This window comes from Neoarius graeffei, chromosome 2 (assembly GCF_027579695.1).
Source record: "Neoarius graeffei isolate fNeoGra1 chromosome 2, fNeoGra1.pri, whole genome shotgun sequence".
In the NCBI taxonomy this organism is placed as follows: domain Eukaryota; kingdom Metazoa; phylum Chordata; class Actinopteri; order Siluriformes; family Ariidae; genus Neoarius; species Neoarius graeffei.
This window is the reverse complement of record NC_083570.1, coordinates 72404713-72430755: the sequence shown is the minus strand read 5'-3', so window position 1 is coordinate 72430755 and position 26043 is coordinate 72404713. Positions and strand designations below refer to the sequence as shown.

At 39.6% G+C, this 26043-nt stretch overlaps 2 protein-coding genes across 3 annotated transcripts in view; one reads left to right on the top strand and one right to left on the bottom strand.

Moving 5' to 3' along the window:
- Positions 1-12676, top strand: part of neil1 (nei-like DNA glycosylase 1) — a 17590-nt gene extending 4914 nt beyond the window's left edge. The window contains exons 2-9 of one of the 2 annotated variants that reach the window (XM_060914894.1): positions 3508-3627; positions 3851-3959; positions 4046-4130; positions 9190-9311; positions 9418-9445; positions 9552-9610; positions 9715-9877; positions 9962-12676. In XM_060914894.1, the coding sequence (XP_060770877.1) occupies positions 3508-3627; positions 3851-3959; positions 4046-4130; positions 9190-9311; positions 9418-9445; positions 9552-9610; positions 9715-9877; positions 9962-10068 (793 nt within the window). In that variant the 3' untranslated portion in view covers positions 10069-12676. The remainder of the gene's footprint in view (positions 1-3507; positions 3628-3850; positions 3960-4045; positions 4131-9189; positions 9312-9417; positions 9446-9551; positions 9611-9714; positions 9878-9961) is intronic. The other variant, XM_060914896.1, reaches the window with a different exon arrangement.
- man2c1 (mannosidase, alpha, class 2C, member 1) lies at positions 10790-26043 on the bottom strand. The gene is made up of 26 exons (XM_060914893.1): positions 25602-26043; positions 23946-24071; positions 23729-23852; positions 23575-23645; positions 23145-23322; positions 22830-23019; positions 22640-22746; positions 21317-21427; positions 20675-20767; positions 20389-20505; positions 18173-18268; positions 17943-18088; positions 17647-17770; positions 17416-17537; positions 17252-17337; positions 16234-16395; positions 15850-15932; positions 15666-15760; positions 14431-14535; positions 14151-14307; positions 13919-14062; positions 13705-13814; positions 13555-13634; positions 13331-13473; positions 13153-13256; positions 10790-11036 (listed from the first exon to the last, which is right to left on the bottom strand). Exons 1-26 carry the CDS (start codon positions 25700-25702, stop codon positions 10928-10930), a joined length of 3084 nt encoding a protein of 1027 aa, XP_060770876.1. The 5' UTR covers positions 25703-26043; the 3' UTR covers positions 10790-10927.

Below are 26043 nucleotides of genomic sequence, written 5' to 3'. Positions count from 1 at the left end.
CTCATAAACAAACCAGTGCTGACGTAGGATTCAGAGAGAGGCGTCCTGCAGATGACGTCACGAAAATCAGTGTTTCCTGGGAAATTCAAATGGCAAGTTTTTTCAGAGGCGGACGAATTTGCCTCAAATGGCTTGATTTCAACTGAATTTTTCTGGTATTGCGCAAGGTAAAAAATTGCAGAGAATGCAGAATGTTACAGATATTTGACCAAAGTTTAATATAAAATAGGATAATTACATTGATCTTGCTCCTGAATTTACCCGTGATATGCCCTTTAACACCTCGACAGGAGCGCCTTCTGATGAGAAGGGTTGAAGAAAATCGGCATGCAAGTTCACTGCAGTTATCTAAAGAAGTAGAAAGCCAAACTGGGGTGACTATTTCCCGTGACACAATACAGCGTACACTGCAGAGGAATGGCATGCATGGATGCTTTCCACGAAAGAAGCCTCTCCTAAAGCCCAGGCACAAAAAAGCCCGCCTAGAGTTTGCCAGGGCCTATGCTGACAAAGATGAAGACTACTGGAACTCTATACTCTGGAGTGATGAGACCAAGATAAATGTTTTTGGAACTGATGGCTTCAAAACTGTATGGCATTGCAAAGGTGAGGAATACAAAGAAAAATGCATGGTGCCTACAGTGAAACATGGTGGTGGCAGTGTCCTTATGTGGGGCTGCATGAGTGCTGCTGGTGTCGGGGAGCTGCATTTCATTGATGGCATCATGAATTCACAGACATATTGCTCTATACTGAAAGAGAAGATGCTACCATCACTCCATGCCCTTGCTTGTCATGCACTTTTCCAACATGACAATGATCCTAAACACACATCTAATGCCTCGGTCACAACCGGCTGTACGTGCTCCTACGGCCAGTCTACATGCAAAAAACACAAGAAACGCACGGAGGGCGCGCGTGTGATGTGCTGATTTTCGAGCCGCAGACCGGCCACAGAGGTTCTTTGTCATGTCAAACAAACTCTACGGGTGCTTACGTTTTTTTCAGGTTGCAAGACAAACTTACGGTCAACGTGCGTCTTTCTCCACGAACAAAAAAAACCGCAGCGATTTGGAAAACGCCAAAAATCGCACGGCCAAAAAATCGTATGTCCGGTTGTGACCTAGGCTTAAGGCCACTGTTGGATTTCTGAAGAAGAACAGGGTGAAAGTGATTCAGTGGCCAAATATGTCTCCTGATCCGAACCCAATCGAACACCTATGGGGAATTCTGAAGAGACAAGTTGAGCATCACTCTCCATCCAGCATCCAGTCACTAAAAGAGGTCATTGTTGAAGAATGGAAAAAGATTGATGTTGCAAAATGTCGCCAACTTGTTCATTCCATGCCTAGAAGAGTTGGCGCTGTCATTAAAAATCATGGAGGCCATACAAAGTACTAGAGGTAGTAGTTTTTGTTGTGGGGTGTACTCATTTTTGCACCACCCTCATTTAAGTAAAACTGAAAAATGTGTAATCTAAGTTTATATTATTAACCTTACTTTCACGTTATAAGTTAAACAGATGTTATATTAAACTTGGTCTTATCAACATTTTGGAAATTGTTTGTGTTCATTGAGATATTGTTTAAAATATTACTTTTCAAAGGGGGTGTACTCATTTATGCTGAGCACTGTAAGTTAAAGCACTGAAGTATTTGCTTGTAAAAATACTTGAGTATTACAAGTACATTTTCTGTCAACGCATCGTTGTATTATTGCCACAATGCTTACAAAACCCTAACAACATTACCAAAGACAGAAATGTGAATTCACAAAATGAACACATGCTGTGCCATCATGGTGGTTTAATGTTAAGCTAGCTAGTCAGTGAAACTCCACCTGACATGCTAGCAAACTCTTTTCAAACTCAAAATCATCTTGGGTAGCTAATGCTACTAGAACAGAAAGAATTCTACATTCTGTTTATTTGGCAAAATTATGGTAAAACATATTTCTGAAAGGACTTCTGGTAAGTTAACGTTATTCATGTTAGCGTAACTCTGTTTTTACATTTTAACTAACAGTGTCCAAATTAACTAGCTATGTGTTAACGTTAGCCATGGACAAGGCGATGGCAACTTGGCAGGCAAATCCATAGAAAGTCATTTGACTAACCAGACTGCATAGCTATTGCAACGTTATCGCTAGCTCTAAAAGTACAGACAACTCTGTTGCAAGCTTTCTCTTGGAATAAAACATTTACATACTTCAATATGCTTCCACAGGTTGGACAGCGAGTTTTTGTAGGCCGTGATTTGGTTCATTTTTGGCAAACGAAGCAAGCGTTTAAAATTAAACGAATCGTTATTCCTTTCAGAAAACTGAAACATGGGTTCTAGGTATAGCCATGAGTGCATGCATTCCCCAGAAGAACCACCTCCTTCCATTCTGCCATCAACTGATCGTGTTCAAATAATGCTGCGGAGAAATCATTGAACTTAATTTTATACAGTCTATGGATGTGACGTGACCCTAGTGATTAATGATGGGCTGTCTCAGTGTCACCTGCGAAAAGAACAATCACGTTTTAGAAAAGAAAAGTAAAAACATCCACTTTCAAAGCTGCTTCATAGTAATGAGGACCTTGACAGAAATGTAGTGGAGTGAAAAGTATGATATTTGTCTTTCAAATGTAGTGAAGTTAGCCATAAGTTTCCAAAAAAATAATACTCAAGTAAAGTACAGATACTCAAAAAGTGTACTTAGGTAAAGTACTCAAGTAAATGCACTTAATTACTGTCCACCTCTGGTTATGGACAACAATATGACAGTATATCTAGGAAAAAATCCTAAAAGCTTTTGAGATGTTCTCGTTTTAAGTTTATACTATATCGCTTCTGGCTATATCGCTTTTTTGGTGACTCATTCAGTACTGGTCTTGTGTTCATCCAATTAAATTCTGTTGAGAATGTATATGTCCCACCCTTTTTCAATGCCAGAATGTCTTCCTACCTCAGAGTGATTGCTAGTGTGATTCTAAATTTGTACACTGCTAGAGCTTCTCCGTTAGTCGAAGTAAATAATATCGTATTATGTACCACACAGGCAGGTCTGATACCTCTCCGTGGCAACCCTGCGGCTCTGTCATCATTGGCGCCACTGACGGTAGATATCAACTCAGACCTATTTGGCATAACTCCCAAAACACGCCACATCTCATCTTTTAGGATTCTGTCTTCATTGAAGTTGACAGGTGTGGGTCAAGGCAGCATTGAGAAATTGTCCATAGTTGGAAAAAAGGCTATCAGTAAACACTATCCTGTTCCAAACGTACCAGTAAGCTAGTGTCAGGTTTAGATTTGGTGGGGATGTGGTATATTTCAAACGCTGTTGGCTGTTGTATAAATCAGTCAAGCACTTCAACACGCTGTCACTCTGACTCCTTGATTTTAAAGGAAAAACATCAACATCCGGAATCAAGGATCTTTTGAAATAAACTAATAAACAAAATGATAAATTTTGAGGCCATCTTTGTATCTAGTGTTTTTTTTTTTCTTTATTTTTCAGGGAGAATGTTTTGTCCAATTTATCAGACAAGGCATTCGACAGGCCGGTCTGTGAGGCTCTCTTAAATCAGAAATACTTCAACGGGATTGGCAACTACCTCAGAGCAGAGATTCTGTACAGGTTATTTCTGAATTTCCTACTTACTTTTGATTTATATAAGGCACAGAAATCTGTACACTAAATACAGAATTTCTTCCAATAGAAAAAGCTTTGCCATTTCATAGTTTAGGCGCTGAACCTGAATATTGCTGCCTGCATTGTCCTCCATTTTCCCCCCGACTGCCCAGACCATGAAGATATGCAGTTTGTTTGAGAACAATACCATTTTGGCTTATCATTTCAGATTAAAGGTTCCTCCCTTTGTGAAGGCAAGGACTGTGTTAGAAGGACTCAAACCAAAACATGAAGAGACAGTGAAGGTTAAAGAGGAGCCAAGTACAGAGGCAGCAGAGGTGATGATGATAAAGTTCTTGGTAATGATGTATGACTCAGTCATACATCAAGTTACAATAATATCTTTGTTCTTTTTCATGTTCAGAAAGCTGGTGTGGATGAGAAGAAAACAGAGAGTCCAGACCTCCTCTCTCTCTGTCACACTGTACCACTGGAAGTGGTTAATCTAGGTAAAAATTTCATCTACAGTGGTGCTTGAAAGTTTGTGAACCCTTTAGAATTTCCTATATTTCTGCATAAATATGACCTAAAACAACATCAGATTTTCACACAAGTCCTAAAAGTAGATAAAGAGAACCCAGTTAAACAAATGAGACAAAAATATTATATTTGGTAATTTATTTATTGAAGAAAATGATCCAATATTACATATCTGTGAGCAGCAAAAGTATGTGAACCTTTGCTTTCAGTATCTGGTGTGACCCCCTTGTGCAGCAATAACTGCAACTAAACCTTTCCCGTAACTGTTGATCAGTCCTGCACACCGGCTTGGAGGAATTTTAGCCCATTCCTCCGTACAGAACAGCTTCAACTCTGGGATGTTGGTGGGTTTCCTTACATGAACTGCTCGCTTCAGGTCCTTCCACAACATTTCCATTGGATTAAGGTCAGGACTTTGACTTGGGCATTCCAAAACATTAAATTTTATTCTTCTTTAACCATTCTTTGGTAGAACGACTTGTGTGCTTAGGGTCGTTGTCTTGCTGCATGACCCACCTTCTCTTGAGATTCAGTTCATGGACAGATGTCCTGACATTTTCCTTTAGAATATGCTGGTATAATTCAGAATTCATTGTTCCATCAATGATGGCAAGCCGTCCTGGCCCAGATGCAGCAAAACAGGCCCAAACCACAATACTACCACCACCATGTTTCACAGATGAGATAAGGTTCTTATGCTGGAATGCAATGTTTTCCTTTCTCCAAACAGAACGCTTGTCATTTAAACCAAAAAGTTCTATTTTGGTCTCACCTGTCCACAAAACATTTTTCCAATAGCCTTCTGGCTTGTCCATGTGATCTTTAGCAAACTGCAGATGAGCAGCAATGTTCTTTTTGGAGAGCAGTGGCTTTCTCCTTGCAACCCTGCCAAGCACACCATTGTTGTTCAGTGTTCTCCTGATGGTGGACTCATGAATATTAACATTAGCCAATGTGAGAGAGGCCTTCAGTTGCTTAGAAGTTACCCTGGGGTCCTTTGTGACCTTGCCGACTATTACACACCTTGCTCTTGGAGTGATCTTTGTTGGTCGACCACTCCTGGGGAGGGCAACAATGGTCTTGAATTTCCTCCATTTGTACACAATCTGTCTGACTGTAGATTGGTGGAGTCCAAACTCTTTAGAGATGGTTTTGTAACCTTTTCCAGCCTGATGAGCATCAACAACGCTTTTTCTGAGGTCCTCAGAAATCTCCTTTGTTCGTGCCATGATACACTTCCACAAACATGTGTTGTGAAGATCAGACTTTGATAGATCCCTGTTCTTTAAATAAAACAGGGTGCCCACTCACACCTGATTGTCATCCCACTGATTGAAAACACCTGACTCTAATTTCACCTTCAAATTAACTGCTAATCCTAGAGGTTCACATACTTTTGCCATTCACAGACATGTAATATTGGATCATTTTCCTCAATAAATAAATGACCAAGTATAATATTTTTGTCTCATTTGTTTAACTGGGTTCTCTTTATCTACTTTTAGGACTTGTGTGAAAATCTGATAATGTTTTAGGTCATATTTATGCAGAAATATAGAAAATTCTAAAGGGTTCGCAAACTTTCAAGCACCACTGTATGAATGTTGCATTATTCAGTGTGTATGTGGGGGGGGGGGGCAGTCTGGGAAAACCCTTCACATGGTCAGACATTTATAATTCTTTTGCAGGTATCTCAGTCACAAATCACATTATAGCATTTTAGTAAGTAAGTTTTATTTATAAAGCCCATGTAAAATGATAGTTGGCTAAAATGCTGTATGTATAGTACAACCCTGATTCCAAAAATTTGGGACAAAGTACAAATTGTAAATAAAAACGGAATGCAATAATTTACAAATCTCAAAAACTGATATTGTATTCACAATAGAACATAGACAACATATCGCATGTCGAAAGCGAGACATTTTGAAATTTCATGCCAAATATTAGCTCATTTGAAATTTCATGACAGCAGCACATCTCAAAAAAGTTGGGACAGGGGCAATAAGAGGCTGGAAAAGTTAAAGGTACAAAAAAGGAACAGCTGGAGGACCAAATTGCAACTCATTAGGTCAATTGGCAATAGGTCATTAACATGACTGGGTATAAAAAGAGCATCTTGGAGTGGCAGCGGCTCTCAGAAGTAAAGATGGGAAGAGGATCACCAATCCCCCTAATTCTACGCCGACAAATAGTGGAGCAATATCAGGAGTTCAACAATGTAAAATTGCAAAGAGTTTGAACATATCATCTATAGTGCATAATATCATCAAAAGATTCAGAGAATCTGGAAGAATCTCTGTGCGTAAGGGTCAAGGCCGGAAAACCATACTGGGTGCCCGTGATCTTCGGGCCCTTAGACGGCACTGCATCACATACAGGCGTGCTTCTGTATTGGAAATCACAAAATGGGCTCAGGAATATTTCCAGAGAACATTATCTGTGAACACAATTCACCGTGCCATCCGCCGTTGCCAGCTAAAACTCTATAGTTCAAAGAAGAAGCCGTATCTAAACATGATCCAGAAGCGCAGACGTCTTCTCTGGGCCAAGGCTCATTTAAAATGGACTGTGGCAAAGTGGAAAACTGTTCTGTGGTCAGACGAATCAAAATTTGAAGTTCTTTATGGAAATCATGGACACCATGTCATTCGGACTAAAGAGGAGAAGGACGACCCAAGTTGTTGTCAGCGCTCAGTTCAGAAGCCTGTATCTCTGATGGTATGGGGTTGCATTAGTGCGTGTGGCATGGGCAGCTTACACATCTGGAAAGACACCATCAATGCTGAAAGGTATATCCAGGTTCTAGAGCAACATATGCTCCCATCCAGACGACGTCTCTTTCAGGGAAGACCTTGCATTTTCCAACATGACAATGCCAAACCACATACTGCATCAATTACAGCATCATGGCTGCGTAGAAGAAGGGTCCGGGTACTGAACTGGCCAGCCTGCAGTCCAGATCTTTCACCCATAGAAGACATTTGGCGCATCATAAAATGGAAGATACAACAAAAAAGACCTAAGACAGTGGAGCAACTAGAATCCTACATTAGACAAGAATGGGTTAACATTCCTATCCCTAAACTTGAGCAACTTGTCTCCTCAGTCCACAGACGTTTACAGACTGTTGTAAAGAGAAAAGGGGATGTCTCACAGTGGTAAACATGGCCTTGTCCCAACTTTTTTGAGATGTGTTGTTGTCATGAAATTTAAAAATCACCTAATTTTTCTCTTTAAATTATACATTTTCTCAGTTTAAACATTTGATATGTCATCTATGTTCTATTCTGAATAAAATATGGAATTTTGAAACTTCCACATCATTGCATTCCGTTTTTATTTACAATTTGTACTTTGTCCCAACTTTTTTGGAATTGGGGTTGTACACAAGAATACATTTGAGGCTATAAAATACTTAAAACAAAAACAAACAAAAAAAAAAAACAACAAACAGTCAACGTCCATTTCATTCCAAGTCCGCTGAAGGACACCCCACCTACCTCTACATTTATAACCTACTTATGGAAACCCATTCCTGCCTAATATTAAAGAATAATAAGTTTACAATGGGGGCGGCACGGTGGTGTAGTGGTTAGCGCTGTCGCCTCACAGCAAGAAGGTCCTGGGTTCGAGCCCAGCAGCTGGTGAGGGCCTTTCTGTGTGGAGTTTGCACATTCTCCCTGTGTCTGTGTGGGTTTCCTCCGGGTGCTCCGGTTTCCCCCACAGTCCAAAGACATGCAGGTTAAGCCAGTATCTCACTGGGCTGCGACAAATTGCGAACGTCATTCACGAGAGAGTTTCAAAACTGTATTGAAACATTCGCGGGGCTTCTCAATTTCCTCGCATGAGTCGCAAAGTGTCGTTCCTTTGTCGCTGAAATTTTGAACATGTTCAAAAAATTCGTGTGACAAAATTTCTCTCAAAATAGCCGCAAATGTGTCGCTGGTGTTGCAAAGCCGTCGCGAACCCTTCTCAAGTCAGTTTCCGTGAGGCTTCCTCTACTTCCCTGCCTGTCAAGGGAAAGCCGGGCTGCGACAGCCTGCGACTAGTTGGAGACACAACAATTGCGGTAAAATATGTGAATATCAATTCAGTGTGATTCCAAGTGAAAATTGTTGCTAATTCACATATTTTATCGCAATTGTTGTGTCTCCAACTAGACGCGGGCTGTCGCAGCCCAGTGAGATACTACCCCAAGGTTAATTGGTGGCTCTAACTTGACCGTAGGTGTGAACGTGAGTGTGAATGATTGTTTGTCTCTGTGTCAGCCCTACGATAACCTGGTGACTTGTCCAGGGTGTACCCCGCCTTTCGCCCATAGTCAGCTGGGATAGGCTCCAGCTTGCCTGCGACCCTGTAGAACAGGATAAGCGGCTGTAGATAATGGATGGATGGAAATTTACAATGGGAAATGAAGGACCCCTTTGTATCAGTATCATCCATGTCTCTGTCTCATCATTCTCTCTTTACGCAACTAATAACACAAACATCAGTGGGGAAATGATTACTGATTAATTTAGTCTGTTCTGTTGTGTATGTTTGACTAAATTCCTTGTTATTACCATCTTATTATTAGGTATTTTCACCTTTTTTGAAACTATCTGTAAGTGTGCGCAAGTGCTTTTCTTTGTTTTGATGACGTGACCGTGCGGTTGCATTGCAGACAATTGGATAGCTGGTATCTTATCGCAAACTCAGTTGGTTTCTTCTCGCAAACTCAGCTGGTTAAGCATATCAGTTTCATGAGGGAATGTAATTATCCAAAAGATTGATCAAATTGTGAGGAAAGCATACTTAGCTGGCAAGGTATTAGACACAGTCAGACGAACCTAAATATAACATTTTGGTAAAATATACTGTATTTGTTGGAACATTGGATAGACATACAGATTAAATGTGACATTTTTTCTTCATGTAAGGACAAAGAGCTTGTTAACATGGAAATTATGTGGATTCGATAACGGTAGTTATCGAATCCGGTAATTTTAGCTTCCAAATCTGCCAGTTTATTTTTTTATTATTTAGGTGGAAAAGGTTATGACCCAGAGAAGAAAGATGACACAGAATTTATTTCCTGGCTGCAGTGTTACTCTGTCGATGGGATGAAATCTGTAACAGACCACAATGGAAGAACTGTGTGGTTTAAAGTGAGGAATTAGAAATGGCCTATAAAATAAATACTTAACTCAACTACAGAACAGCCAAATGGATCTCATAAACATATATATTTTTTTGTTTTTTAATGCTTTTCAGGGTGATCCTGGTCCAATGGCTCCTAAAGGTGATTTAAGATGTTTACACGGTTATTTAATGCATAAGCTTGCTTATTCATAACGTGATGTAGTTCATGACAAGTCGATGCTATAATTAAGGCTGTTGAATTTTAGCTTCCAAATCTCCCAAAGCAAAGAGAAAAATCAAGAAAGAGGTCTATACAGATAAAAAGGTGAGATCCTGCCACATTTATTAACTGCAATAGTACTAATAGTGCACATATATACTATATCTAATGAGGGTGAAACAGAAAATCAAACTAAGAGCATTTCACAGGTAAAGCTTGTAAAGAAGGAACCAGGGGCTGGAAAAAGGGAGATGGATGTGCGTAAGAAACAGAGTGGAACCAGACGACAGAACACCAAAAAAACTGGACTAAAAGCAGAAGCAGCTGACAACAACAGAAGACCAAAGACGTGCAGAAAGAGCAGTTTAACAGGTGACCGTCGCCAATTCATTTGTCATGTTTCAGTTTGTTCACAGCAGGACCACCATTTGTAATTAAATCACTGGTTCTTTTCAGGTCTCCGGCAAACCAGAGCTAAGAGCTCAAGAACAAGTGTACAGAAAGCTAAAACTAATGCTAAGGCCACCAGCAGACCCCACAGGAAGCGCAGCAGAACCGCTTAAGTGCAGTTTGTAAAATAAAACGTTTGGCTGCTGGATCAAGAGGCAGCTGTCTGTATGTATGCAAATACTAAGCTGTTGAGGGCAACTAATAAGCAAATCTAGCCATGCAGATGTGGTTCACATTCACTATTGCTTGGGATGGTAATTACCGTATATATATATATATATAAATAATTTTTTTTACACTTATGTTTTTCCTTTCATGAAAAACATTTTTAAAGCCTGTCTTGGCATGACTGGTTTTTGTCCATAATTGTTCTATGATGGTGTGATACATGCACTGAAGACCCTGTGTTAGCATTCTTAATTATTCTAACTTCCGTTTGAAGAACTAAGTAAGAAATGGGCTGAGATGTTTGTTTTTTTTTAAATCTAGTTATAACTGGAAAAGGATGTTTTGGGTCCATTTAATTTAGGCACTTGAGTTCTTCCACACGAACATCGGCAAACCATGCCTTTGTGGACCTTGCTTTGTGCACAGGGGCATTGTCATGTTGGAACAAGTTTGGGCTAGGCCAGGTTAGTTTAGTGATGAGAAATTGCAATGCTATGGCATACAAAGACACACTATATAAGACATTTATCTACTATAATGTGTGCTTGCAACTTTGTGACAACAGTTTGAGGAAGAACCACATATGGGTGTGATTGTCAGGTGTAGTAATATTTTTTTGCCAGATGATATCTTTAGGTATTTGAAAAACAAAACCACGACAAGCTATTAATATTGCATAGCTGACTTTATTACTAAAGTTCTTTACATTTTCAAGAAATTATAAAATTGTGAAATTAAAAAAAAAAAAAAAGTTATTTGTACCAAATATGTAAATATCAAGGCTCATGTGCCGACCGGTTTAGCTCAGTGTAGCTGCAACAGGAGTGAGATGATCTGAAATGGTTTAAAAGTGAGGGAAATCTCAGAGTCCTTCACTGCAGCAGGACAACCAGGGCGCTCCAGCAAGTCACAACTGGTCAAAAAGAGGAGAAATGTTTTATATGTAGTAACAGAATACACCAGAATACGTTTTGTTATTAGAACCTATATAAGAAATTGCTCGAGAGATCTTCCAGGGACTAAATTCTTAAGTAAAACAAGGTTAAAAGAGTACTGATTTAAGCAGCCTACTTAATTAACAGACTACTCTGGAGCCAGGTTTCTCAAATCTCAAAGATTTTTCAACTTGGGCCCTATTTTCCCCATTTTTTTGGGTCCAAATATTTACTAGGGACAAAAATGATTGAAATCGGTCCAGTATTTGTTAGAACGCTATAACAGGCAACCACAAAACAGCAGTGTAATACCATGCGGAAATCATCTGCATCAAAGTAAACCACTTGTTTTCACAACTGACAGATTTATAAATGTTATTACAAGTATGTTTGTCTGTGACTGTTTACCTCAATGACTGTAAAAAATTAAAAATAAAAAAAAAACCTGTAGAAAATGACATATTTACAAAAGGAGAAGTCATGCAGAGTTTATGAAGAAGTCTATGAATGCCTGAATATTTAGCTGATTTTGACAATATGAATGAGTGTCTGACAACATGAAAAGTATCCCTTTTGTAAACATCAGGAAACAGCCCCCATGCGATAATCGACTGCAGGCACTAAATGGAGACCAGAAGAAGAGAAAGGTAAAACATTGGGTGTAGAAACAGTAATTTTCTACAGCTTTTTTTTTTTTTTTTTACAGTTATTGAGGTAAACAGACACAGATGTATCTCTCTAAGGATCCTTTTCCATGTTGTCAGACACTTAGAATAACATGATAAACCTGTCAGTGGGTAAAACAAGCAGTTTGCTTTGATGCGGATGATTTCCCTGGAGGATTACACTGTTTAGCTGTTTTGCAGTTGCCGGTTCTAACTGAACATTGGGCTGATTTCAATCGTATTTGTCCCTAATAAATATGTGGCGCCAAAAGAGATGGGAACATAGGGCTCAGTTTAAAAATCCCAGAATTTTCCATTAACTGGAAAATAGTGATACTTTTTTTTAACAGTTAAAGGGGCCCTTAAACTGTAAGATGTTTGAGAACCCCTACTCTAGAGTAATATGGCTTTGTAGCTGGTAAGGGAGATATGTCTGTGAAGATTCTCAATCATCCAGGTCATAGTAAACTGTGGGTGGTAAAAGAGAGCAACTGGACTTGCTTGAAGATTCTTGAAGACGTTTCACCTCTCATCTGAAAGGCTTCTCCAGTTTTGTCTGACTAATAGGGAGTATCAGGTATTTATCATCCTTGAGAGGATACCACAGTTTGGTAAGGGAACATCAAATAAATTATGACAATGTACAGTTGCAGTCAGAAGTTTACATTTCCAGACATAAGCATCATTATGGACATGAATGTTGATTTTAGAAAACTGGGAAAAAAAACTTGTGCACTAATTTTTTTTTTAATTAAAGGTGTATGTTGTGCAATCATTCTGCCACAGAAAACAAATAGTTCAAAGAAATCACTGAAACCCCAAAAGTGCCACAACATTCATGTTCATGATGATATTTATGTCCCTGTATGTAAATTTATGTCCACAAACTGTGGCATTTTTTGCTGATGTGTTCCCAGTATTTTTATAAGTCTGTCATAAAATCTTTCAAACAATTTTCCTTGACTGTTTCTCATTTAGCAACATATTTTTTAATCACACTGCACATTAATTTTATTGGTTTTATATCCTCTTGATTTTATGATTGATCTTACGATTTCATGATATTTTGTTTAATTTTTATGTCTTTAGTCTTGCCTCATTATTTCTCTCCTTCCACTTTTATACATAACTTTTATGTACTGAATTGCATTTGCCTCGACTGTAAAGCGCTTTCGGTCAACTCCTGTTGTTTTTAAATGCGCTTTAGAAATAAAGTGACTTGACTGAGACATGTTTTGCCTGCATCACCCACCTAGGATTATTTATGCCAAAGTAGTTATTTATTTATGACTGGCATTTAGTGCCAAAACATTATGTGAATGTCTCTTGGACATGCACATTGCAAGAGTTTAGAGCTGCTTTTAGCTTTCAAGATTTTTTTTTTTTAATGGACACGATCCATATACTGTACTCTTGTACACAGACTTACTGCCAAGCCTCTCGCACTTGGAAGGATGTAGACAGAACTGCAGCCACACTGCTTCCATAAGACTCGTACAGCCGGACAACGAGGACATTTTTCCTTCCCTCAGCCTGCGGAAGAGAGTCGTGGGCTCAGCACTGACAAAAATGGGAGGGAAACAATTCAGACAAACAAACCTGGCTACCTGTTTTATAGTTTCCAGGATAACAGCTGCTGAGCTTATGCTGAATGCGCTCCAAGGACTGATGATGTTGACGTCAGGAATTAGGTGAAGCGGAAAATTGAGGTTGTAGGCGTATTGTACGACTGATGCATCCTGAAAAGAGCCTGAAAAGCCAGTGCGTCATTTGGGTTATGACTTTGGTTGATTTATTTTCAAATAATGATGAAAGAATTTGTATGGCCTACCTTTGTGTGGCATGATTGCGTATGTAAATTGATGATGCCCCATATCTGCATTGGCATCGGGCGCTTTTGGTGCTCGCAGTCTGAAGGGAGAGAAGAGGTTTAAGCATGTTTCTTACCAGGACACAAGCCTCATAAAGTGAGCAAACTTACAATGATAAGGTCATGCTATTCTGGTGAACAGAGTGGCCATATTTGCAGTCATTCAGAAGGGCCACACCGAAGCCATGTTCTGAGAGATCAGCCCATTTATGGCCCCACACCTTGAGGTATGAGTGAAAGAAAAATCGTGTTAGGAATTTGCTTTGAAAATATTATCTATGAGCTTAATGAAAGTTACAAATTATAACAACTATGTACTCAGAACCTCAAAGCGAGCCCAGTCCCAGGATGTGTTTGTGTGTGTAGGTCTCTGCAGGTGACCAAATTGAATCTCGTAGGTGGCATTGGAACTGCGAACCTGTACAGGAAACTCCACCTTGAGGAACTTATGTGCCTCTGCCCAATCCACCTGAAAAACATTTCTTACCACTAAGTATGGGCTTGATGGAATCATGAGATTTGAAATCAATAATTATGAAGAGTCCTGCTCTCTTCACCTGTGTACTGAACTTGATGTAAGGACAGCTAGCATCCAGTATGACCTCCTGTGTTATTTTACTCTTCCTGCTGATGCACAGGGAGAAGGTCACACTTCCTCGCAGTCCTCCAGAGCTCAGCACTTTGGTAGGCTGTGACACCTCCACTACAGGCTTCCTACAAACAGAATGTGTGTGACCTACACATTACAGGGCAGACTGCACAAATGTGTTAACAACACTGTTAGACCTTACACTATTAGTAAGATCTGATGGGATGATGACATGTGCTTAAAATGACCTGGTCTGAAGATGGTAGTCCATCACATCCCATGCATCCCAGTATAAAGGAATGTCATCAAACACCACAAACTGATTTCCAAAACAGCCCTCGGAAATGGCCTCTCTATAAAGTACATAATACATAAACGCTTTAAAATCTCTCCCTTTTTTGTTTCTTTACACAAAGTAGAAATTAATTTATATGCAGTTGCTCCTATCAGAGAAATTCAACTTAGGCTACATCCACACGACAACGGCAATGAGATTTTTTTTTTTAAATATCGCGTCCACATGGGCAACGGATCAGTAAAATATCAGGTGCATATGGCAACGCAACGCTTGCTGAAAACGATGCAATACACATGCCACACCTCTACGTGCGCTGTAAGACGGTCCCATCGGAGACACCAGAACAATAGAAGAAGTAGACGCATGCGCATAAACCCCTTCTTCTGTAGCATCAGCCACAAAGTTTTGATTATTAATCAGTAGCATAAAATAGTATCTATTGTCTAAGACACTTATTTATATTTCATATTAAAACGTCTATGTAAATTAATACATAGAAAGCCTGGCCAGGCGTTGAACGTTCTTCTGCCTTCACTTTAAGAGAAATTCAGGGCGAGCATGAGCCTAGGTTCTTCCCTGTCACTCACCCTGTCACTGTCACACGCACACACCTTCTCACTCCCTATCCTATGGATATAGTCCCTTTAAATCACGTGCTCGTTTTTTGAATGGAGACGCAAAAAGAGGAATGAATGGGGGTAGATGGAAGCTGGTACGCCAACATTCTGACATCCTCCAGAATTCTTTAATGGTCTGGAATAAATTGAATGCTACACGTTGATGGATTACTTTGTTCTTCTAAGCCCTTTTTGAGGAATGTATTGTCAGACTTAAACCAACATCTGAAGAGGTGAGATCGCTCCTTTTTTTTTCCCTATTTTTGCTGGCGGGATTGTTTGATTTGTTGACAACTCGCATCGAGTTCGTTACACTTCTACCCGGCGTTAAGCACTCACAGTCATGTGGTTGTGACATCATCGTAAACAAATCCGTTCTATTCATCCAGACGACTTCGCAACGGCGCCGTTGCCAGATTTTTCCACTCTGGAACCCGTTCTCAAAAGATTTCGTTTTGGGGCACCCAAAACGCCGGTGCCGTGTGGACGCCAGGCTGAAACGATAAACAATTTTATCAGATTCACCTGAATCCATTGCCGTGTGGACAGGGCCTTAGTATGACCTCACCTATTTGTCTCCACATGAAGCAGGGACACCAAACGGCCCATTTTGTCCAAGACCGCCTTCAAAAGGCCATTCTCCATCCTGACAGTACCATCAGGCTGGAATTGAGAGAGCCATGCATCAAAGCAATTTTGTGTGGGTGTAAACAATTTTCTGTAATGAAAAAATATGCTCCAGAACACAATACCTGCACTGTTACAGTCACGACAGATGTAGGCTCAATAGACTCGGTGACCGGTGCTACTCCCACGCTGGGGGCTTTCATCAAGACTGAGAAAAACAGGTACAGACCAGATTCAGCTTTATTATTCAACCCTGCCTGCTGTCATTCAAAGTGAATGGGCAATCTCAGTCTATAGTGATTATCATCATGTGAAAAAAGACGTCTTTTGTCTAAAGGGCTTGTGTGTGACAGAAGCCTCACACATTTAAAGATTGTCTGCTTTAAAACATTAGTACAGCAAAAAGAACCGTAAAAGAAGCAGAACATGAGAAAGGACTGCTAAATCAAGTGTCTGAACATTACTGAAAAATATGTCTCAATGTTTGTGAACACCACATGTTTGAGTACCTAGCTTTCTCTGACTGCCTTCTTCTGGCAATTCTATGACTTCAGTACGCTCCCAAGACAGCGTGTTGAGAACTGCTGTCCTGGAGCCTTCTCCAAACTTTGGACTAGATCTTAGCACATCACAGGCAGAAAGCAGGAGTCTGGAGGCAGTCTTTTGAATTTCTTGAAATAAAAACACCATTTTGCTCATTTTGGTTGCATTAAAAATAGGTGCATCATTTATAGAAATAATAGTGTACAATTAACAATTATTCCACAAAATCAAGTCATACATGAGCTGATAGCCGAGTTGGCTATAAGTCATGTATGATGAGACTGAGTAGAATAATTGTTTTATTATATCCACATTGACTGGATTTTGAGAGACAGGGTTTTTTTTTTGCAAATTTGATAAATAAATAACTGTATTCAAAACGCCTGACAATCTCATTTCTGCTCAGGCAGACTTTTTAAAAACCTATCGATGACTACACGAATTGACTTTAGTATTGTTTTTTTGGAGAAAGTGCCGTCTTGCCGAGGTATGGAATACCTTTAGACATTTATTTAATTCTTCCTTGGATATTTCAGTTATGTAATTTTCAAAACTTCTTTGAGCTTTTGAACCAGTCTAAAAAAAATTCAACAAATTTTAATACTTAAAGATGAAGAATGTAAACAAACCGGTGAAATGGCAGCAACAATTTGTGAAAAATGCTATAGTAAGAATTCTTGGGGGAAAAAAATGTGTTCTAACCATCAAATACTTTTATTCCGTATTTTGTCGCTTTTTTTATCTTTTGGGGTTTTGTTTTCAAATAGTTTTCATTTCATCCTCAGTTGGTTCAGCAAAACGCTCCGCCATTTTGTTTTTCTCTACTCATGGTATATTAGCTGATAGCCTGGTAGTAGAGTAGCCAATCAGAGCACACAACTGCTCATATCCAGTGAATGTGGATAAAATAATAGAGTATATATAGCTTATACATTGCTGCTGTAGGTGTATATCACAGTATGGATGCTGATGGTGGAAGGTTACCCTTATAATATTTTAGTGCATCTTCTACCACCATCTCAGTGCAACTGCCGGGAATGACATCATGAAACTGGTTGAGTAGGAGAAGCCTACAAAGAAAACAGAAAACAATAAGTCCAGTAGCCAAATGAGTCCAGGTCACTCAAATTCTTCTCCCAAGGCTTTACCTCCATGATTTTTGAAGCTCTTTTGCTGGGTATAAGAAACCTGGGCTACTACACAGTGCCAGGCAGCTGGCCACCTCAGTATCATGCAGTAGGACCTCACACTGACGATTCCCCAGCTTTATCTGTGGCACAAACATGCATCATGGCCACCTTAAGTCTCGAGGAACAGAGCAAGCATCTGCCTGGGAAGTAAAATTATCATAAGTGTTTTTCTGATACATGGCCACATACCTTTGCCTGAGTGGTGTACGTGCCATTGTGCAGCTCAAGGAAGAGCTCACCAGACCAAGTACACAGGAGGCCAGAGTCAGCCTGAAGTTCAGAAAAGAGACAATCCGGACTGGACATTTGAACCCTGATGAATCAAACATTGAGATTTTATTTTTAATCAGAGCACAACTTGCAGTGCTCAGTGTTAAACTAGCATGCAGCATTGAACACACTCGTATTAGTTGTGTCATTCCGTTATGACTAAGCTCGAGGAAACTGAATATTTTTTTGCTTGAACTCATGGAGCAGGAAGTGACCTGGGTAGACCATCTGAATCCTGTACACGCTGTAAGCGGTCCAGCATGACCTGGGTGGGTCCTCCACCTCCATCGCCAAAACCAAACAGCACTGCGCTGTGATTTGCCCGCCCCTTGTCTTTGTTGTTCCTGATGGTGTTGATTAGCTGTGGAACACAGTGAAAGGAATGAATTACACTAACCACTAAAGGGAGATGATATCAACAGTTTTATAGTGAATGTTCACTCACATCCTCAACTTTACCCTTCATCTCATAGGAGTTCCCGGGTGGGAAGTGAGTTAACACTTGGGATCCATCAATGCCCTCCCAAAAGAAAGTGTTGTGCTGATAGAAAGGGAGTTTAATTATTCATCAACATTATGATCAAGAGTGAAATAGTGTAACTAGGTCACTGTTTACAGGTAACATAAAAGCTATAATACACTATATGGTCAAAGGTTTGTGGACACCTGACCTTTACACCCATATGTGCACCTTCCCCAAACCTGGAAGCACACAAATGTATTGGATGACTTTGTATACTGCAACATTACAATTTCCCTTCACAAACTCAGGTTTGAGAGATCCAAGCCCGTTCCAGCATGACAGTACACCCCTGTGTGCAAACTGAGGTCCATGAAGACATGGTTTGCTAAGGCTGAAGGGGAAAGAACTCAAGGGGCCTGTACAGAGCCCTGACCTCAACCCCACTGAACACCTTTGGGATGAACTAGAATGCTGACTGGCCTTGCTGACTAATGCTCTCAAGGCTGCATGGGCAAATCTCCACAGCCATGTTCTAAAATCTAATGGAAAGCATTCCCAGAAGAGTGCAGGCTATTATAACAGCAAAGAAGGGATTAAATATAGAAAGGGATGTTTATTAGAAAACACAATCGGGTATGATGGTCAGGTGTCCAAACAAACTTTTAGTATAAAAACTTTTAGCCAAAAATACTAGTGCATCTCAAGCAGTTAGAATATCATGAAAACTTTATCTTTTTTTGGTAATTTAATTCAAAAAGGTAAACTTTCATATATTCGATATTCATTACAAGTAAAGTAAAACATTTCAAGCGTTTTTTTATTTTATTTTGATGATTAAGTCTTATAGCTCGTGAAAATCAGAAACCCAGTATCTCAAATTATCAGAATATTTTCCAAGATCAATCAAAGAAGGATTTACAATACAGAAATGTCCAACTTCTGAAAAGTATGTTTATTTCTACACTCAATACTTGGTTGTGGCCCCTCTACCACAGATTACTGAATCAATGCGGCGTGGCATGGATGTGATCAGCCTGTGGCACTACTGAGGTGTTACTGAAGCCCAGGTTGCTTTGATAGCAGCATTCAGCTCATCTGTATTTTTGGGTCGGGTGTTTCTCATCTTCCTCTTGACAATACCCTGTAGATTCTCGATGGGGTTCAGGTCAGGCGAGTTGGCCGGCCAATCAAGCACAATAATATCATGGTCAGCAAACCATTTGGTAGTAGTTTTGGCACTGTGGGCAGGTGCCAAGTCCTGCTGGAAAAGAGAATCAGCATCTCCATAAAGCTTGTGGGCAGGTGGAAGCATGAAGTGCTCTAAAATCTCCTGGTAGATGGCCGTGTTGACTTTGGACTTGATAAAGCACAGTGGACCAACACCAGCAGATGATATGGCACCCTAAATTATCACAGACTGTGGAAACTTCACACTGGACTTCAAACACCTTAGATTCTGTGCCTCTCCACTCTTCCTCCAGACTCTAGGACCTTCATTTCCAAATGAAATGCAAAAATTTACTTTCATTTGAAAAGAGGACTTTGGATCACTGAGCAACAGTCCAGTTCTTTCTCTCCTTAACCCAGGTAAGACGCTTCTGACGTTGTCTCTGGTTCAGGAGTGGCTTGATATTAGGAATGCGACAGTTGTAGCCCCTTTCCTGAAGATGTCTGTGTGGCGGCTCTTGATGCACTGACACCAGCCTCAGTCCACTCCTTGTGAAGCTCTCCCAAGTTCTTGAATTGACTTTTCTTGACAATCCTTTCAAAGCTGCAGTCACCCCTGTCGCTTGTGCACCTTTTCCAGCCAGCCTTTTCAGCAACAACCTTCTGTGGCTTACCCTCCTTGTGGAGGGTGTCGATGATTGTCTTCTGAACAACTGTCAAGTCAGCAGTCTTCCACATAATAGTGGTTGTGTGTACTAAACTAGACCAAGAGATACATGGTATGGATACTGTTTTACTCAAACTCGAAATAAAATACTCATATTTTGAGATCTTTTTTTTTATACACTCAGGCCATAATTATCAAAATTAAAATAGAAAAATGCTTGAAGTATTTTAGTTTATGTGTAATGAGTGTAGAATATATTACATTTTCACTTTCTTAAATAATTGATGGAAAATATTGAACTTTTTCCACGATATTCTAATTGCCTGAGATGCACTAGTAGTGTATGAACACTTCTAATTCTTACTGGAAATGTGTTGATAAGATTCCAGCTTAACTTCTGAGTGAGAAAGCGGGAGATACCACAGCCTTGCATTATCTGAGGGAGTTGCGCGGAGTAGCCAAATGTATCAGGTAACCAGAACTGTGGAGAAATAAAAATACAGAAAGACGAAGATAGCTCCCTTAGAGTTTTCAAATAAAAAGCAGTAGTGATTCATTGTGAAAGTGTCTGTAAGGCAAAGCCATGATATAAAATGGCAATCAATACTGCTTCAATGAGAAAGCTGCTTCACAGTTTGTTTGAAACTTACCTCTTTACAATATTGTCCAAATTCTACTTTAAAGAAATTCTGTCCTTCTAAAAACTGCCTGACCATAGACTCTCCAGAAGGCAAGTTACCATCCTGATAAAAAAAAAGCATTGCATCACATTCCATTTTAAGCAATACCAGTCTATTAATGTGATAAAAAGCATTCTACCACAGCTCTGTTGAATTATTGAACCTATTTTGTCAGGTAATGCTGAATAATTTTCTATAACAAAGTGGCTCTGACAGTTGAACTGACTATAATGCAAGTCATAAATTTATATTAATGTGCTTGCTCTAACATTATAAGTTCTGTAGTACCCTGCACATAAATAGAAAAAACACTGTAATCTTTGATATCAACAATGGGGCGCTAACAATAAATCTGCTTAACTTCATATCACCTCTCTGTTATTTTCTGCTAACAGCACACCCTGTTTTATTCTTTACTTAACAAAAGGACAAGTTTTGAATGCTGTAAAATTGAACTGTCGAGATTTTACCACTTCCACCTCAGAAGAATCAAATTTCCTTTCCAGACATCCATGGTTTTGTTTTTTTTTCCCCAGGACATGTTTTGGTTTTTTTTTTTTTTTTGGCATTTTACTTCTGTGCTTTACTAAACTGAAGAAAGTTAATGATCACCATCTCCACCCATGAGCCTCCAACTGGAATAAACTGTCCTTTCCGCACAAAGTGCTGGATCTGGGAGAACAGGCCTGGATACCATTTCTTCACCCACTGAAACTGCTGTGCCTGAATGAAAAACATTACATTACTGGCATTTAGCAAATCCAGAGCGATGTACGACATACCCAGAGCAGCCTGGGGAGCAGATAGGGGTTAGGTGCCTTGCTCAAGGGCACTTCAGCCATTCCTGCTGGTCCAGGGAATCAACACGGTAACCTTTTGGTCCCAAAGCTGCTTCTCTAACCATTAGGCCATGGCTTCCCCCAAACACACAGACTAATGGGGTCTTCAGCTTTAGTCCGTCCCTCTGAGGGAATGATAAGAACTCTACAGAAGAGGATTTCTCTTTCAGAAGCAGTTCAAAACACAACCCCTTTGGAAAGGCTATTTCCACTGATAAAAAAAAATGTGTCACTTCTGCCAACAGCACTGCCTGATAGTACAATGTCAGTAGGTTGCACATGGGGACAAATAATTTAGCACAAAGCTTGATTGTCTTTGGTGCTGGGCCTCTTGCAATCTGATTTTATGCTAATTAAATTTGTCTATGTGCACAATCTCCTGACTTTGTACAATAAGGTGCTGCTATTGGTGAATAAAAGCAATTTTGTATAAGGGGAGCTTATACAAAGAATAAAGGAGAAATTTTTTACTAAGTGTGTGTATATTGCATATACAGATGTACGATATATATACACAGTACCAATCAAAAGTTTGGACACACCTACTCGTTCATATGATTTTCTATATTTTGACTATTTTCTACATTGTAGAACAATACTGAAGACATCAAAACTATGAAATAACAAACTACATTTGGAATTATATGGTAAACAAAAGTGTTAAAAACATGTTTCATATTTTAGATTCTTCAAAAGTAGTCACCGTTTACCTTGATTACGCTTTGCACACTATTGGCATTATCTTAACCAGCTTCATGAGGTAGTCACCTGGAATGCTTTTCAATTAACAGGTGCCTCATCAAAAGTTAATTAGTGCAATTTCTTGCTATCTTAATTCATTTGAGATCAAACAGTAAATAATAAAAATACAGTAAACAGCCCTATTCCACAACTGTACTGTAGTAATCCATGTTATGTCAAGAACCGCTCATCTAAGTAAAGAGAAACAACATCCATCATTACTTTAAGACATGAAGTGACTTTTAATGAATAAAAATAAAGAAAAACCACTGAATTTGAAGGTTTGTCCAAACTTTTGACTGGTACTGTATGTACTGTGTAATAAAGTTGTGAAGCAGAGGAGATGTTTAATTACCTGGGAGCAAGTAAAGAGAAAATCTGGGTTCTTCTCCATCAAGCAAACTGCTGTGACCCAGCTGCGTGCACATTTTCTGATGGTCTCTTCGTATGGCCACAGCCAAGCTGGGAAAAGAAAACACCAGCAACATCAAATATGAATTGCAGCATCACCACTTATTAAGGTATGATGAAGTAAAATTTAAAACCTGTGTCAATGTGACAGTGGCCCATGGCATGCACAATGTGTTGGCTTTGTCCATTCCTCTGGTTAAAGAAATTTTGAGCCAGGTTGTGGGCTGAAGAGAAAGTGCTGGGATTGGCTGGGTCACATAGATTTACCATCTCATTTGCTGTAAACAAAGCCTGATATCCACGTTGGTCTCCTTCACCTAGCACCTGAGTTAAAGTCAAAACAGGACCAAGAATATAAGCCAAATGCTATACTTTTTATGTAAAGTCAATTCAAATATTTGAACTGTTATCTAGTCAATATGACATGATATTTGAATAGTGTCTCTTACCTTAACAATGTCCACAAGCATTTCAAAGTCAATGAGAAGCTCCTGCACAGCTTGATTAAAAACAACAAGTTCAGCCTTATGAAGAGTGTACTTCCTGTTTGGGTCAGGGGCAGCTATCATGGAACCCTGTCCAGCCCCGAACAATCCATTACATGCTAATTCCACATACAGGGTCATGCTGGAACACATTCATGAAAATTTAGACTGATGAGGGCAAGAATAAATAAAAAAAACCCTATGCTACCAGGTCTGACATCAGTGATCTAGGCTGATGGATGCAAGGAACAGGCACAATCTGAGAGTGAGAGAGACAAAGCGGTGGAGGTACGGAGGGTGATGTTGCAGGCTGGCCATTTGTAATTTATGCTTCCAAAATTTTAATTTTACTCCGAGCACTTCTTGATATTTCTTCATCAGGCTCATCACTAACCTGTGTGGTTCATTTTGTTTCAGGCACTCAGTCAGGATGTAGCTTGTTTTTTCACCTTCTTTGGTCAAACCCTAACAAAAGAGGTATGATGCAAAAATAATCGGACAAAATAATAACTATTATTGCTCATCATGCTTATTCCAAAATCATTTACCTGGACTGGTTCTTGGTCTCGCCATACCATTCCTTCTCCATCACTCTCCCATCTAAGATGAACCTCCTTCCCTTTCCACTCATCTGGAATTTTTAGGACAATTTTGAACCAGCAAGTCCACCACCTGTCACAATAATAATAGTACCATTTTAAAGGTTCTCTCATTTTGGTGCCACATTAAAAAAAAACAAAAACCTTAAGAGCAGGGCAACCTTACGTCGGTCCAAATGCATCACCAACTTTGCAAGGCTGAAAGTTTTGCTGAACTGCTTCTGAGTACGGGATACGTTTTGCAGTCTGAAACACTGAGAGAGACTCAAGCGGACATGTTTCTCCATAAAGTCTGAAAGGAAAGTCATAAACTTTTACTGGTGTCACTGCTGTAAATGAATAAAATCACATGAGATGTCAGAAGGGCAGAGTCCCTCATAGAGCACTCTTAAGATTCATTCAAATTCAATTCAAGAGTCAAAGATTTTTTATTGCCAATTCACTATATATCCAGGACATATAGGAGAATCGAAATGCCGTTTCTCTCACCTTACTTGTAAAAACAGAGAAAGATTACTATATATATATATATATATATATATATAAGGAAAAACAATATATATAAATATTTATATAGATAATACACTATATATAATGACTATTAAAATAGATAAAAAAAGAGAAAAGAGTGGAGTGAATGAGAAGTATATTAGAGTGGTGCAAGACATATATGAGAACAGTGAAACAGCAGTGAGGTGTGCAGTTGGAACAACTGAATGGTTCAAGGTGAAGGTGGGACTTCATCAAGAACCTGCTTTGATGAATCTGCTTCCGTCAAGCATCACTATGGCAAACAAGAAAGTTGTTTGCCATAGTGATGGATAGCTTGACGGATGAAGTGAGGCAAGAGTCAACATGGAACATGATGTTTGCGGATGATATTGTGATATGTGGTGAAAGTAGAAAGGAGGCTGAGCTGGGTTTGGAGAGATGGAGGGATGCATTGGAATGAAGAGGAATGAAGGTGAGCAGTAGCAAAACAGAATACATGTGCATCAATGAGAATGGGGATGAGAGTGTAGTGAAGATGCAAGGAGCAGACGTAAAGAAAGTTGGTGAATTCAAGTACCTGGGGTCAACTGTGCAGGAAAATGGGGGCTGCGATAGTGAGGTGAGAAAGAGGAGCAGTTGGAGAAGGATTTCGGGAGTCATTTGTGATCGGAAAGTCCCAGCAAAAGTGAAAGGTAAGATGTATGAGACAGTAGTGAGACCAGCTGTGATGTACGGATTGGAGACCGTACCCTTAACGAAGAGACAGGAGGTGGCGGAGTTGAGGATGTTAAGGTTTGCGATGGGAGGTTGGACAGGATAAGGAACGAGCACATCAGAAGGACAGCACATGTGGAAAGCTTGGGAATGAAGCTAAGAGAGATGAGACTGAAATGGTATGGACACATCCTGAGAAGAGATGCAGAGCATGTTGGAAGGAGAATGTTGAGGATGGAGCTGCCAGGCACACGAAAACGAGGAAGGCCAAAGAGGAGATACATGGATGTGGTGAGAGAGGACATGAAACTGGTAGAGAAGGATGTGGAGGACAGGGAGCAATGGAGACGAAAGATCCGCTGTGGTGACCCCTAATCAGGAGCAGCCAAAAGAAGAAAAAAAAAATACACTCTAAAATCAAACATTGTTCAGAATTTAGATTTTTAAAAATCTATTTTTTTAATTATTTGAAAAGTAGTCTTTTGTTTCATGCATTTCATAACCAATAAATATAACATTTTATGTGCCCACAGCCTGCTGTCATTCAGAACACATGGTGAACTTTACAGCATTGCAGCCATAACAAAACAAAACTAGACATAACAGTTCAGCACACCTTCCCCTTAGATTGCAGTCGGTGAAATACACATCAGAAATAAACTTTTCTGCCCGCTCCAGAAGAGTCCGTCTGTTTTTAAACACCGGCCGGTGAAACATGATTAAAAACAAACTCGTTCAAATCACTGAACAGACGACGATTTTCTAATCGTGATAATTATAAACGGGTTAAATCGGTTCTTCAAAAGCACCCAATAATTTTATTACTAGTCTAGCAGTAATCAGAAACCTGAGACTCTCCACTATGATGAGTGAGTCAGTGATTTACTGATGAGACAGCTACAGAATCCTGCAGAGCCCATTTATTATTTGGGGTTCTTCTTCTTCTTTCTCTCGCACTGTAGTAAGACATGCACGGTTTAATGTTAGTAACGTGGCTACAAGATACTGACACTCCATTAGGAAGTGATGAGCTCTAAGGTTTATTTGTTTATTATTAA

Excerpts from the sequence above, each read along its gene's own strand:
- man2c1 (XM_060914893.1), bottom strand. The coding sequence starts at position 25,702 with ATGTTTCACCGGCCGGTGTTTAAAAACAGACGGACTCTTCTGGAGCGG. Across the intron at positions 23,853-23,945 it reads GGTGATGCATTTGGACCGAC|GTGGTGGACTTGCTGGTTCA; the intron begins GTAAGGTTGCCC and ends TTATTGTGACAG. Across the intron at positions 14,308-14,430 it reads GACTACCATCTTCAGACCAG|GAAGCCTGTAGTGGAGGTGT; the intron begins GTCATTTTAAGC and ends TTCTGTTTGTAG.